Here is a 16,396-nt window from a genome sequence, read left to right as displayed (position 1 = left end):
TTTAATGTTAATTTGAATTGATGCACGTTATTGAGTTTTGAAGCATTATTTGAGCAGATAGAGGAGAAGGGGGCTAATTGTCATAATGGCTATAAGGTTTTGAGTCCAATTACGGAAATTCTTGTTTTTATATCAGTAGTTATGTGTGCTGGTTTAAAATTAGCTTAAAATGACAAAGATCTGTTCTTCAAACTTTCAATATATATTTTTATTAAATAGCTTTTGGGTAAACAAGTGAACACAATTAATTAAAACCACACATGGTATACTTTCAGAAAAGTGTAAGGAGGGTAGATTTTAGGATATATAGTAATTAAGAGAAGGATATTTTTCATCATTGTCATAATTTCATACTACTTCAGAACGGTTGGTGTACGTTTTCTCATGTTTTATATACATGGTATACTGAAATTGACTTAAAAAAAATGAACTTACCCAGAAAAATATTACCTGGAATAAAAAAGTTACAATTACAACTAGCCCTCGTTTCCCCTTTATCCTTTGTATTGTATCCTCAGGACAGAAAAGATACATTTTTGCATATAAATTACTTTTGTTTTTGAAATGATACCTTTAATATGAAAGAGGTCAGCTATCTCTTGATTGACATGCTTAAAGTATTCACTTGTTCTCACATAATTTTTTTGTGTAATTTATTGATTAAACAAAAACAAAAAAAGTACTTTCATAATGGCATGCTGATCATAATACACTGACAGATACAAGACCAGGCTAGCAAAATTGTACCCCCTTTGCATAAGGTTTCTGTTTATTAGCACCAGGCACCTTTAAAAGTTTTATCATGTTGCCTTGAAAAAAAAGTACTTGAAGGTTGTTTTGCGCATAAGCTATAAGGTCAGATCTAATGAAGTGATCTCTGCCCCTCTCCAAATCCTCGTCATTAGCTTGTGATGGTGCACAGAACTTGTTTAATGAAGCTTTGCAGTGTCTGTGGGATTTATGATTGGATCTGGATGAGAGGCGAGAGTGCAGTAAATGTGTTTGGCTTTGAAAAACATGTTTACTGTTACACTCTAAATTCCTCAACATTTTTACTTCCTAATGACAGAATGAAAGTCCAATGTTTTCCATAGTTCAAGTTAAATAATACGTTTGAGGCAGCAGAGATACGCTGAACTAAGACATTCAACTGCAGGATTTCTGTAATCACTTATTGCTTACCAGAGTCACTGTCTTTAGTCATTTTGCGCTCTTGACTGTTCTTAAATAATTTTCTAACAGCAGCCCTAGCAAAATAGTTTCTTGGCAACCATGTTACGTCAGGTATTGTCACAACTTCAAAGGTCAGTTCGCATCAGACTCTTCATAACATAGAACAGGCTCAATTTTTCGCTTCTGTGCCAGTGGCGGAGCTTGGCTTTCCAGTGAGGAGTGAGAAGTGCAAGTTACAGGGATTGGATAAAGGACATTTAATTGGAACGTAGCCCAAAATTCTTCATAATGTTTTTATTTATTGAGCTAAAGCTATCATTGTATTTAATTTGTATTTGGTTATATATACGTATTTGGGTACAGGACATCAGTGGCACCCATTAAACTCCAACATAGTTCTGGGAATTCATATTTCTCAATTAGGTGCTGTATTTAACAGCAAGGATTACCAGTTTGCAGTTATGCTTTACTATGAAATAGAATTTGTACTAGAGGTTTGTAGGTTTAGGCCTAGTCCTTCTGCTCTCAGACAAGGTCAGCTGAAACATTTCCTTTACTACCCTGAATCTGGAAACAAAATAAGTGAAGATGGAAATAAATTCTGACAAATCCAATTCTGACATTCTAAAATCAATTTAAAATTGAAACACATCCTTACTATAGGGAGTTACTGACTCAAGCCGCCCTCAAACATTACTCTTGGCAAGACTTCTATTAATCTAAGTGCATATAGAATGTCGAAGTCCAACGATCAATCAATAATTAAGTCTCCACAGCAGCTTGTTTTTGTGCTCATGAATAATTCATCACATCTCCTATATATCCAAACAAGGGGACATGAATAGCTGAGGGTGGAGCGCAGAGTTCTTGTTCCCTCAAGAGGATTTCCTCTGTCCTTTTTGAACGGTACTGCACTCGTAAACTGTCTCAGCTCATGCTTTCAAAGCTGAACACAATCCGTTTCTGTTGTGTTGAGTTCAAACCTAGGTCAGACAGGTCAGAGTCTTGGGAAGATTTCCCGATGTCACTCTATGCAAGAAAGACCAAAGCAAATGGAATATTTCATTAAACATGACAAGCGCAAATGGAGTGAGAAGGAAACTAAATGAAAAAGAACGTTTGTGCATCAATATGAACTTTTGTTATGCTCAACATTCATCAAATGCAATATGTTCACTTTTTATTTATTTACAGGAAACGAGTTAACCATAAATAACAACAAACAAACAAACAAAACAAACAAACAGACAAACAAAATATATATATACATACACAAATTTTGAAGTGACAAGTGACAGGACACTTTCTGTACTCGCACGTTATTTTTTGTTGTTAGTTGTTCAGCCATCTGAATGTTCCCCATTCCACCAAAAAGTGCAAAGAAAGCCTTGCACTTTTCAGTTCGAGTTAGGTTTGATTTCATGCAATGTCTTAAGGAATAATTGGCTTTGTTGTTTGCTTCAGGCTGAGTGATGGATGAGTCACAAACTTGTCACAGGTAGCTGCTTACACTGTGCGCATCTACTTTTTCATTTAGTCAATTGATACACGTTCTGTCATTTTATTTCCCCAGGGAAAACAATTCCCAGTTGAAGCAAACAAGGGCCTTGCTGAATGTAAATTGGTGGATACACTTGATCTCTAACTGTATTTGTTCAACAAGTTAGTAAATCAGACGTATTGAAACTCAGAATGTCTGTGATAGTCATACATGTGCCATTTCATTTGTGTTACCTAATCCAGTTGCCGACTATGACAGGTTAGACAGAACTTTATAAAATAAAAAGTAATTAAATGCTAAAAATAACTGTGAAAAATGTATAGAGGTGTTGTGGGAGTTGTTTTTCTGAATGTCATTGTGGCAGCCTGTCTTTTTAGCACTTCTGTCTTTCATTGATTGAACACAAAACAACTAATTTACTCTTATTCTTTCCCTATGTTCTGTGTCATTAAATCTGTATTAGAAAAAAAAAAATCCCTACTTTTCACTAAATGTTCATGACAGGTTTGGTCACATTAATTATAGATAGAAATACCAGAAAAAAATGTCTTTTTGTCCAGACATTTAATGTCCAAAGCAACATTTGGCTGCTTTTGACTTTTGTTTTTGTGGACAAAGACGGATGAAGCATTCCTTAAAATATTTTCTTTTGTGTTCCACAGAAGAAAGAAAGCCAAAGAGCTTTGGAACAACACGAAGGTGAGTAAATGATGACAGAATTTTTATGCATTTTTGGACTACAAGTCTCCTGAGCCATGAAATAAAACATTTTGTTCTCTGGGAAGATCCATGAGCCGGATCACTTTTTTTCACAAGCATCCTTTTAACAAATCACTTTAGGTTCAGTAAATAAATATACAAAAATATAAATAAATACCCCAGTGATTTTTGAGAGATCTCGGGGAATAGCCTTTTAAATAAAGGCTGTCATGCTAAAGGCATGAATTAAATATATAACCTATATTTAAGGTTATAAAACCTTAAATGATCTAAATTAGATAAAACCTCTTGGATTTCCATATCTATGAATAAATACGCTGAAGTTGTTTGAGCTTTGTAATTATGCCTTCAAGCACAAGAATTCCTTGATGAAAAAGACACAGCAGTTGCCATACCCTAGCATTCAGAGTTCAGACAAAACATCATGATGATGTTCGTGAAAGTTATTCAAAATATTTTTAGGAGAACAGACCTGAACATAGGACGAGGTTCCCATGGTAGCGGGGTCTGTCACGATGAGCGCTGATGTTATGATAACGGTGAATTCTCGGATTGGAGTAGTTTTTACCTGTGTTTTGGTCAGTGTCTTTGGTGGTGTTTAGCCACACTATTACGTCATAAAGTGGTACATTCCACAACCTGTCATTTTGGCAGATTGGCTTCAATCTAAGCTGTTTTTAAACTAATGAGAAAGTTTTGAGTTCTGCCTCAAGATATCTTCGCACTGCCACCAAATACAGTACATGGAAGAAAAAAAAGGCAAAAATGGAAACCTCAAATTATTTGGTTTGATGCATATTTAGGTCTTTGTGGTGATCATTAGCAGATGTTCAAAAGGTGTTCACAAATCTGATCACACATCTGGGCAGCATCATCTGGAAGAATGTGCCACTGTGTGTTTGTTCCCAAGAACACAACATTTTCAACAGATGGAAATATGTACTTAGTTTGCTGTGCTGAAAGAAAGATTAAATTTCCCAAAGTTCCAGTCATCATTTGACTTGAACAGAATACCACTGGTTACGCTACTTGAGAAGTTACTTATTGTTTTTTTCTTTATTGGTGTGAATGTATCTGTTTTATAATCTAAATTATTATTGCTTCATTATCATATGATAATGTGAACATTATTAACCAGTCCCATTGAAATTCTTTACAACATCAATTTTCCAAAAGCTCCATGTTTGTAAATGTCAAAGAAAGGAAAATGTTCTCATTTGCAAGTATAGTAACTCATTTTTATAAAAACGGTTTCATTTTATCCTCGATTGATCTTTTTCTTCTGTCTTGACATGAAGCTGAATAAAAACGAGAGTCTTGATTTGAATCTCCAGCTGTGATTCACACGTTTGTAAGGTTGGCGCAGCAGGAGACTGCAGCCGTGCGTTCTGCTTTGAAGCTTCTGCTTTACTTCTGAAGGTGTGAAAAACTTAGTCACTTTAGCTTCACATCAATCTTTCAGTGAGGGGTACATGTCCCCCGATGAGACTTCTCCTTTCAAGACACATGTCTTGAACTCATGTCACAAAGACCCCCTCTTAGCCTCATTTTAATAGAGGAGGACATTTTTAGAAAGAATCTAATAATACTGCAGTGTCCTCTGTTTACTCTAAATGGTGTGTTCGATCTACAGCATCAATAGTGTCGATTACCGCAGAAAACAAAAGCTTGTCCCATAGTTTGTAAAATACAATCCCTTACTAAGGAAATCTTTAGGGATAATAGCTGCTGTCCATTGATTGTCCCATAGACTATTGTGGGTGCCTTTCTGTCAATGTAAATTGAGGTATGGGTCAAATTTATTTTCATTATTAATCGACAGAATGCCACAGATACAGTCAATAGAGCTTTTACCAGTCACCCTCAGCTTTAAAGCACTTTTACTTTTAAAGTTCTGCTCTCATATGAACACCATTTACAGAAAATATTATAAGGTAATTATTGCAAAATAATTGCATTTCTCTGTCGGTTTTGGATTCTTCAAACATGAATAGAATTTAATGTCAACTTGTTAAAATGTGCAAAAACAGATTTGAACAAACACACCATTTGATTTTGCTCTGACCACAAAGTGACCAAAACGTGCTTTGAAAAGCAGTTATTTCCTCAATGCTCTTACATTAGACATTGTTAGATGTCTGAAGAAACACATTGACTTTTGGCTGAAAGAGCAGGCAGCGAGATGGCTCTTCACAGATATTTGATTGTGCATTACTTCTTGGTGTTCACCTTTTTCAAAGTGGCAGGTAATGGTTATTTATCTGTCACAGAGTTTGATTAAAAAATTCACACTACATATTCTTCAGTTTGCTTTTGCTGAATCTGTAACTGCCTTTGAAATCTCATTTCCAGCTTGCTCTGATGTGTCCATTGTTGGAGGCACAGATGTAAAAAAAAAAAAAAAACTTCAACCCTGCATGGTGTCCATTCAGAAGGACCAGATCCATGTGTGTGGAGGAATCCTGATTCAAAACCAGTGGGGTTTAACTTCAGCACATTGCAAAGAGTAAGGCAACCTTTTCGAGTATTCAAATGAACTTGTAAAATCTTTAAGTATAATCTTTCAAAAAGGAAATGTAAATGTATGAATAAGAGCATTCATTTTTTTTATAGTATTAATGTATAAATAGTATAATGTAGTATAATTTCTGTTTTTCCCCCTTGAAAGAGCTGATGTTTTGCATTTCTGCTAAAATAATTGTCCAAATTAAAGATAGTTATTATTTTAACACATTTTAATTTATATTTATTTTATATTATTAATATTTATTTATTTACTTATGTGAAATCTATGTGAAGCACAATATAATCTTTCAAAAGAAAATATAAAAGTATAAATAAGACCATGTGCATTACATAATCAGAGGTGTCATTTTTTCCCTCTTTTTTCTATTTTTTTTTTCTTGAAAGAGCTGTTTTTTTTTTGCATTCTTTCACTAATATAATTATCCAAATGAAAGTACAATTATTATTTAATTATCTTTTAGTCATTCATTTACATTTGTAATGAATCTTTACTGATCTGTTTAAAAAAAAAAAAAAAAATATATATATATATATATATATATATATAGATAGATAGATACATTTATTATTGAATTAATATTTATTTATTTGTTTGTTTGCAAATTCTCTTGGCTGGGACACATGCCCCCATTTTTTTAAGCCCTCAGTTTCTTAGCTTAAGGTGCTTAATATAAAGTATCTGCACCTATAAGCACACTAAATTCAGTTTGCTATGTCAGAAAACCCATTACATCTGTGACAGTTCTGATCGCTGTCTCTGAGTAAAGGCTCTCAGCGTGTTGGCATCCTCAAATATGAGTTCCCTGAAACATTCAGTGCAAGGACTAGATAAGATGACATCATGCTCATTAAGGTAAGGATGAATTAAATTTGGTTGTGGAATGTTGTTTGGACATGGTGAGCTTATGACATTTTTCACAGTATACCTTTTCTTTTGCAGCTAAAGAATAAAGTGAAAGCAAAACCTAAAAAAAATCCCTAAAAAGGAAAAAGATGTTCCACCTGGAACAAAATGTGTTGTGACAGGTTGGGGAAACTGATTATAAGGTCATGAAACCTTCTGATAAACTGCAAATGTTGTGATCACCAAAGACATGCTGTGCGCAGGAAGCATGCAAGAAAAGAGAAGCACCTGTTGGGTATGTCATATTGTAGTCTTTGATTTATGGCTGGTTGCGGGTTCTTTGAAATCATCCATTTACCTGTCTAAGGGAAGAAGACCCTTGTGTTCTTTTTAGGGAGATTCTGGTGGACCTCTGGAATGTAAGAAAAACATAGTCGGAGTGGAATCAGGATCGAGAGGATGTGGTATTCCCAAGAAACCAACTGTGTACACTTTTTTTCTCCGAAAGACATATCCGCTGGATCAATACAATATACTGAAGAAGCAATTCAACAGCACAACCGTTTAAGAAGCTAAACATTCCCAGCCTATAGACTTTTGGCTGTAGTTCAGATTGCTGTAACTAAAAAATTATGATTTTGGAAAAAAGATTAAATATATATTCACAAAGCAATACTGTATCATTTTTTCACACATTTTTAAACAAGTAGAAGAATTGAACTAACTTAAAATAATGTAAATGAATCCGATATTGGATTAATACAAATTCAGTGAAGAACAGTTTTCCACTGTGCTTTATTATTGATGGACACAGTCTTGTTATGGTTAAACAAAGACTGGAAGTTGACCTACATTGGCTGGTGAAACTTATTAAATGGAATCATATCCCTTTTTATGGTTTGTTTGCCAATCAAAACTAAATTTTATCCTTAATTAGATAGATGATATTTTCAAAACTTCACTAGCTAATGACTGTGAATTGGTTTATTAGTCATGTTTTCTGTTTGTCTTCTGTTACATTAGACACATTTTACATTAACACCAAAGCACATCAAGTAAACTCTGACTGGCTTTTATAATATTCTTTGTATGCAAACACAATCAGACACTTCCTCGAAATAATTCAAAGTGTCAAAAACAAGCAAAGACCTCCTGGTGAGGACATTAAACAGAGTCAAGAATAGAATAGCATACTGGGCTTGAAAGTACATCCGAAAATTTGTACAACAGAGATTAAAGATTTTTCTTCTAAAAACGAAATTTACATCTAAAGTCTTTTTTTTTTAATAATGTATATACATTTAGCTTCAGAGTGTAGTTAATGCAGAACAAACTGTTGTTTTTGGAGGTAAACATGATGAAAATGGAATTCAATGAATGATATATAATTCTTGCAAATTATAACCTAAATCTAATGAGACATTTCATGTTATATAAAATATTTTTTTGGAAATGAAAAATATCAAGTCATCTTGAAATGAAAAAAAAAAAAAACAATAACGTAAATTGACATTCAGCTTTTTACATTCAAATAACTTAGTTTCTTATCAGTTAGGTACATTAGGGTTTTATGTTTTAAGTCATATGTTAAATGAATGTTTATTGCATCATTTTAGCACCGTGTGTTGCCATGGTGGTGTTGTGTATTTGTGTATGACCGTGTGCGCCTTCTGTATATTTCTTCAGCTTGTGGAACTTCATCATGGCTGCGTTTATGATGGTTGTAAGTGTATTAAACTTACAAAACAGATAGGTTGGTATATAGCTAATATGATACATGTTTTACTGTAAATGTAAGTTAAATCCACAAAACCTACAAAGTTCTTACTATATTTTTACTGTACAATTCTTTTTTAAAACAGTGTAGGCCTATGTTATACCATTAAAGATAATGTAAAACGCCACAGTATCCATGTCATTATGCATTAATCTCCTTGAGTCATGGGAATCGCTAAAATCTTTTTGCTGTGGATGCAATGTTGTTGGAACTTTCATCAGTGGAAGTGGAGACACAAGTTACCGGTCAATATAATCAGAATATTTTTCTGTGCTTATGCTGAATACGCTCTCTGCCAGCTCAAAGTGGATAACATTCAAAGCTCTTCTGTTGAAAGCATATGATGCAAGACCCTCTCCAAATCTGCTCTTCTCAGAAGGACTAGACTAGAGAGAGAACGCCAGAAGACAGTCGTAGTTATGGGTAGTTATAACAGAACAGTACTACCCCCTCCTGGACAGAAAACTTCAATTATCGAGCGTGTAACTCATTTTAGAAGTTTCCTCTGAGAGATTAGGTGTGTATTTATTTGAGGTGATCCTTGCCTGACACCTATATTTCTTTACATTTTTTATTCATTTAAGCCCTCATTGCCTTTCAGTGTTGTTCTGAAATCTTCACATCTTTCATCACATTGAAATGTTATCACTGTTATCATGTAGGAGTGATACATGTCTAGTGCTTGCATATTTTGACATGCTTATTAAAATGCTGGTTTGCATTTATGTGTGCAATATATTATTCATGATAGGGGAAAAGCTGTTTTCCGAAGATGAATATTCATCATTACTGAAATATTTACTACCACTAACTGCGTGACCAGCAGATGCATTGTCTACTCTACACCGATGGAAATCAAGAACCCATTGAAACCCTGTTGGGACTTTTCATATTTCAAACCTGGGAAATTTTGATTTTGAAAAGCTGAGCTTCATTGTACTTGGTTTGTGACATATAGCTGTTCCGGTACATTGGCAGCTCAGTGGAATCTTCCTGCACCTTCAGTTATTGAAGTGAGGTGAGGGGCCGTGTCAACTTTAAGCCTCCCTTCATTCCAAACCTTTATTTAGCCACTGTATGAGGGGATAAACCAGTATATTGGCCATGAGAATGAGTGTGGGTGAAACAGAATAAACAGCCCTCTGCCGATTCTTGTTTCGATGAATATGCAGATACACATGGCTTTGGTAAAGGCTCTAATTATTCTGTACTGTGTAGGCCATTTGGTATCATTCTGGGAGAGACTGTAGAAATGTTGTCATCCTTGGTTGTAGGTTACAATGGAGCAAAATAAGCAAGAAATGCTGCACCCTATGGTTGTTTTAAATAAGTATGTACTTAAAACCCGTTATAATTTGTAGGGGTGAGTTGTCACATTTTAAATGTTAAAAAATTATAACATTTATTGATTTGTTTCTATGCCCGAAACAGTGGTTTGATCTTTTTGTATGTTATAGCTTTTATATATATATATATATATATATGTTCAAAAGTTTACAGGTTTGGGGTTGGTAAGATTTTTATTTATTTTTTTATTTTTTTTATTTTTTTTTAAAGAAGTCTATTTTGCTCACCAATGCTGCATTTATTTGATCAAAATACAGTAAAAACAGCAATATTGTGAAATATTATTACAATAAAAATCTTTCTTTTTATATATTTTGAATTGTAATTTATTTCTGTGATGGTAAAACTGAATTTTTAGCATTCTTTACTTCAGTCTTTAGTGTTACATCCTTAAGAAATCATTGTGATATACTAATATTATGATAGTATTATACCATTATAATAGTATTATATAATAGTAATATACTTGTAATATACTGATTTCTTATTATTGTCAATGTTGAACAGTTGTGCTGCTTAATATTTTTGTGGAAATCATGATACATGTATGTATGTGTGTATACATATATATATATATATTTTTTTATTTATTTATTTATTTATTTTTTTTTGTTGTTGAATGTAAAGCATTTATTTAAAACTGAAATCTTTTGTAAGATTATAAATGTCTCTATTGCCACTTTTGATCAATTTAATGCATCCTTGCTGAATTATTAATTATTTTAAAAAATCTTACTGACCTTACTGTTGTCAGCATACAGAAGAGGATAACCGGTAACTTCCACACACATGTTTTTATTACAGGAACAGAGCAGAGACGATATGTGAGCGAGGTATGTAAGCGAGGATATGTGGTGAGTATTAGAGAGATGATAAATCAAGGCAACTTAGCTGAAAGAGTAACAGTCTATATATTTGCAGATAGATGAAGAACGTCACACTGGGGATTGTGGATGAAGAGGACTGAAGAAGACAGAAGAAGGATTGTCTATAAGTAGATCACACATGTGGTAACGCCAAGACCAGACAATGATGGAGTGAAGAGTGGCTGCTTATGTAGGGTGAGTGATAAGCTGGTGCAGGTGGCGTAAATTAGAATTACAGTGATTGTGAGTGGGTAGGTGGAGCTGAGGGATCTGACGTTGGGGGCCTGGATGACTCCATGACAACTGTATAGGCCTATATTTCTTTTTTTTTTTTTTTTCCAAAAAGAAAAGGAATCTGAACTTATGTTGCAATTTTTTATGTAGCCTGAGGCTGTCTTGCTTTTTTTCATATTCTCCTCATGACAATGTTTTTGATAGGTAAATAACCTGTGGTTTGAACTTATTGTTGTGTTGATTACTCTATTGCTTGTGGCAATGGACCACCAAGGCACAGACCGACCACACTAACCCAAGAGGCAAGTGTGGTATTGCTGTTATTCTTTGTTTTGGTGCAGCATGACCACAGATGTGTTGCAGCTCTGAGGAAATTACAAGCTTGTCAGTCTATTAGTCCTACTGTCATCGCATTTTATTGTACAGTGAAAGCCACAATTACATAATGAAGCATGAATGTGCTTGATGTTACAGCAGTGATTCTAATACAAGCCTTGTCCCTAGTGGTTTATTTGGAAAGAAACAGCAACAACTCATTCTATCAGCAGCTATTTTTCTTCCCCAATTTGAGTCAGTGGGCCACACAGTTCTATTTGATGCCATATGTGCTGTACTATATTATCAAGCCATGAGATTGTATAAACGTGTTCTGACTGAGTATATAGTACATTTGTAGCTATATATAGTACATTTGTGTTTCAATTAGGGTTTAAAATCGTTGGACTTGTCCACTTCGCGGCGCCCTTCCCCAGCACTGCTGCACCGAATTGTAGGTCAACATAGAATCCGCACGTTCGGCTTCAGACACCGAGGGCACTTTTATGGTCCCAGTGGAAAGTAGGCTATTGCATAGCCTATCGCTCACAACTTCTATTTATCGCCTATATGCATAATCATAAAGATATCTGCTCTCGAGCGATTACTGACACCAGTAAATGCTTTCCTCAGAAAGTGAACATTGGTAATAGTTTGTTACAGCGGTAAAATAGTAGCCTAAAACGAATTTGTGATCGTCTTTTACAGAGTAGCAATATAATTAACAATACTAATGCCTTAAATTTTAATTCACTGGTAAATTTTTCAATTCAATTCAATTCAATTCAATTCAATTGTTAAATCAAATCCCGCGTTTGACGTGTGATGACGTTTTTCAGTAGGCCTATTTCAGTGAAGCTTTGTCATTACACAACAAAGTAGTTGGCAGTCAATTAATTTATAAAAATACAAATAAATCAGTTGGTTATGAATTAAAAAATATACAAACGTTTACAAATTGTACACATAAATACCACATGAACAGAACATATTTGCACTTATTTCCTAGGTTCTTAGGGGAAAATGCTTCGTGTAATTTGATGTTAACACTTTTTTTGTTTACATTTTTTATAGTTCAGCAAAAACTAGCCTAGTTTTTGTAGAATTTTTTAGATTTTTTTTTGTAACACATTTTTTAAAAAGAAAGTTCAACAAGTCTGGCTGAGAAATGTATTCCTATAAAATCACCCTTTAATTAAAGACTCACGCAGACATTTGGTGAACATTATTGCTTACCATAGTAAAATATTGTAAAGGGAATAACGTGGCTCGTGTACTGTAAGTGTATACAGTCAAGCTCGGTCACGAGGACACATGGATGGTGACGTCACTTGGTCTGCCCAGGGAACAATCAGAGGCAGCGCGAGCGCCACTTGAATAGATTGTTGTCGGTGAATAACTTTGCTTCTGGTTTCTCTCCATTAGCCCACCGCTCGCATTTTCTGCCGTTTTTCTTCTAATATCCGCGAGTCCAAATTGCACTAAATGGTAAATGAAGCACTTAACACCACTCGGAAAAGTGTTAGCAACAAACCCCTGAGGTCTGTGTGTGCGGCTTAACTTTTGCAAAGGGGGTAAGTGCAGAAATCTAAACACTCTTTTCCCGTGTATTTTTCCTTCCAGTTTCAGGCTATTTCCATTGGAACTTTGCCTAACTTTAGAAGCGAACGTTTCGGACTTCACGCTACCGAATAAAATAGCTGTAATTTCGCTTCAGCGTTAGATCTAAATCCCAACGTTGTTTACAATCATCATTCCTGTCAGTTATATTTGGACACAATGTTGCCATTGTTCCTCAGTGAAGCGCGGGGTCAGTCCTGTTTGCTTTTCTTATCTTGTTGGAGTCTCTCTGAACACCCCATCCAAACTTTTCACTTTCCCGTGGAGACTCCTCAGGAAGATCCAAGAATATCAGTGACCCCGGTTTATGTGTATTTATGGAGCTCTCAGAGTGTCTGGACTCTTGACACAATGCTCTAAGTTTAAGAAACACAAAATGCTCTGACATTGTAAACTTTGCACAGTGACCACACATTAGATTCAGTACTCGGGCCACTGTAACTTGATCCACCTCTGTGTTTTGCCTCCAAGAGCTTGGTCCTAGTTTTGCCATTAATAACAGTGCTGACCTGATCCTTAGTTTCCGCCGTATTAAGCGACAGTTTGCTTTGGAGTGTGTGTGTGTATGGACTAACTAAAGTTTGATTTTATTCAGGTGTCCTGGGATCTTTTGGAATCTGAATGGACTAATATGAAGAGCCTGAAGGCAAAGTTTAGGAAGAGTGATGTAAGTATGACTTTGTGTACTTTCAGCTGGTTTGGGAATATTGTGTTGGTCTTGTACACTTATATTGAGAATCATATAATAAGTCCCTAGATGAAATAAGATAATTTAACAACTTATCATATGATGTTTATAATTCATATATTTTCATTCATTTGGAATCTGAGGTGCAGTTTCATAGTCCACTTGTGTGAATGTTCTAGACTGAGGTGAATGACTCAGAATCAGACATGTCTGCAGCTTTATTATGATGACTGAGTCATAACTGGGAGTATAATTTTAAGGCTGAGAATTTCTGCACTCCCAAAGAAAGAACGAAATAAAAAAAACAAGCCTCAGAGGAGCTTCCTGCCACCAGATGAGATTCAGCAATCATTTCTAAGCTTGTAATAGAACTTCATCAGTCTCAGGCTGAAGTATTGGAATGTACTCGAACTAAACGTTATTGCTTATAATTGCATGTTTTGGCTTGCAAAACCATTGCCACTTGGGCTGAGTCAGCGGATAGAGATTACTGTGAATTTCTGTGTGATCATCAAACCGCAGAACTAAGCTGAGTTTTAATATACTTTCTGCCAGCACATGGTCACAGTGGCATTTTGAACATTTGCACGGAATGTTGTTAAGAGCAAGCCTGCCATAGCCCACATTCACAGCTCATAATATTAATTTTTCTCCTTGTATGGTGACAGAGGTGTGATTTACTGTTTTTCTTTACTAAATGGTGGGTGTTTGCTTGTACAAAAATGTGGTTGCCTAGGAACAAAACTTTGACCTTTTTTTTTAAGAAATCCACTCACTCCCTGTGTTCCATTCGGAAGGGCTCATCCCTATGCCCTAATCCCTTCAAAGTGTTTACCCTCCGGAGTGAGAGCGTTGAAGGGTGTAGGGGACCAAACAACTGTTTCTTGAAGTGCCCTTCTGCGTCATCATCACGTGCCCACACGTAGGCGCCGTCATCATGCAAAGAATCTGCGTAAAGGATCATGGGAGCCCGAAGTGTCCATCAGTTGTACCCTTCGAAATCCTTCATTCTGAAGGGCCCTTTAAAGTGACCAGTTTTGAGCACTTCGGTTTGGAACGACCCTTCAATATGGCGGAGGGCGATATATGCCGTTTGGAACGCACCGACTGAATTCATAGGTAGAGTTTATATATATATATATATCATAATGTTCGTATGAGTTTCCATCTTTTCTTCGCTTTCAAATGGTTTGTAAAAGTGCCGTGCGCATTTTACTTTCACTTTCAAATTAATTCAGCGTTAAGCAATTGTTCGTTTGAGCTTTCCCTCTTTTCCTCTGATTTCTTGGCTTTCAAATAACTTGAAAAAGCGCTGTGCGCGTTTTACTTTCACTTTCAAATTAGCGGCAATTCGCCATTGATTCAATTCAAGCAACAACAACGTCAAACTCATAGTTGTCCTCTAACTGAACTAGGCTAAATGATTTTTGTTACTATAAAAAAATCAAAATGACGGCAAATGACATAACCGGTGTTGCGGCTTAACATCGGTATAACCGAAAACACCGTCTATCGCATCAAGCCTACTGGGTATTATTCGATTATTATTCGAAAATCGCACCCCTCCCCCGCATACACGCACAAACACCCATAAACAGAGAGACGGGATTCACGCTTTCAATCTGTATGATAAACTGTTTAATTCAGAAGATAGGCTACCTTAACTCAAGGCATATAATTATTGTAACATGCTGAAACATATTAATATAATAAACATAACCGAATGGCGGCACTTATTAACATAACAGTCCGTCGATTAGCATAAATCAACTGCTCATAAGGCTAGGACATTTCCATTTCGAAAACATTAATTCCTAAAGGGAATAGATACGAGATGGGAGGAAAAATATACTTCAATATCTTCTGGCGCAATTATATCCTTGGGTAATTACACTGTATATAAACTGCGGGCATCAGGGAGCTGTTATTAATATGTGGGGCATTGAAATCGCTTTTGAACGTACGCTTGTTTTTTACTTTCACTTTCGAGATTCGCGATCACATACGGAGCAGCACTCGGCAGTACTTACCACACATTTTACAAGATTAGATGTTTGTCAGTGGTGCTCAGGATCTGCAAATCATTCGCCATCATCCTATCAGTCATCTCTCCTTACTCTGTTTATGTGGTAAGTGAAATGTTATGTACTGTAATGTAACAGGCTACCGTTAGCAAGCGGCTAACCATGTCCCTTTAGTGGCTCCGTAGAACGCGTTATTTGTTTTCCGCGCCTTTCTGAATACGGATTTAGCTACACCTCTAACACAGTCGGGGGTGTTTGTGGTCCGCACAGCACTCTTATAATCTGTAACCATTATATGCTACGCAAGTCTTTTTTTATGCCACGCAAGTCTACAGTGTGCGCGTGAGACAATGTGTTCATCTGTTGTCTTTGACGGCTTTTAGGTGCGTTATTGGCAGCGCCACATGAACGCGTCACCACCACATCAGCACGGAAAACATGGGGAAATTTTTTAAGACAATAATCGCACAACCTATTCGATATTCTATAATTAAATCAACTAATCGAATATTCGAAAGTCGTGACCCATCCCTAGTATGTATGTGTTAGGGGTGCAACGGTTCATCTTACTCACGGTTCGGTTTGTATCACGGTTTTAGAGTCACGGTTTCGGTACGGTTCGGTATGTGCTATGTTTAGGGAAAAAACTATATTGTCAAATAAAAATAAAGAAAATAAGAACAAATAATCTAACTACAAGTAACAGCACAAATAAATAAACAGTGAAAAAAGATACAAATAAAATAAACAGTGATTTTCAG

The 16,396-nt window shown here is 35.6% G+C and overlaps 1 protein-coding gene and 1 pseudogene across 1 annotated transcript in view; both read left to right on the top strand.

Annotated features, from left to right (window-relative positions):
• The first annotated feature begins 5,498 nt into the window (after nt 1-5,498).
• On the top strand, nt 5,499-7,003 carry LOC107750424 (granzyme K-like; annotated as a pseudogene).
• A 5,636-nt stretch (nt 7,004-12,639) lies between these two features.
• Nucleotides 12,640-16,396, top strand: part of LOC107750373 (ankycorbin-like) — a 66,351-nt gene continuing 62,594 nt past the window's right edge. Inside the window, exons 1-2 of the mRNA XM_016565741.1 lie at nt 12,640-12,877; nt 13,519-13,590. Coding sequence (XP_016421227.1) covers nt 13,555-13,590 — 36 coding nt within the window. The 5' untranslated portion in view covers nt 12,640-12,877; nt 13,519-13,554. The remainder of the gene's footprint in view (nt 12,878-13,518; nt 13,591-16,396) is intronic.

Source organism: Sinocyclocheilus rhinocerous, unplaced genomic scaffold (assembly GCF_001515625.1).
Source record: "Sinocyclocheilus rhinocerous isolate Xijiao unplaced genomic scaffold, SAMN03320098_v1.1 scaffold882, whole genome shotgun sequence".
Taxonomy (NCBI): Eukaryota; Metazoa; Chordata; class Actinopteri; order Cypriniformes; family Cyprinidae; genus Sinocyclocheilus; species Sinocyclocheilus rhinocerous.
The sequence above is the reverse complement of the archived record's forward strand: the minus strand, read 5'-3'. Positions and strand labels throughout refer to the sequence as shown.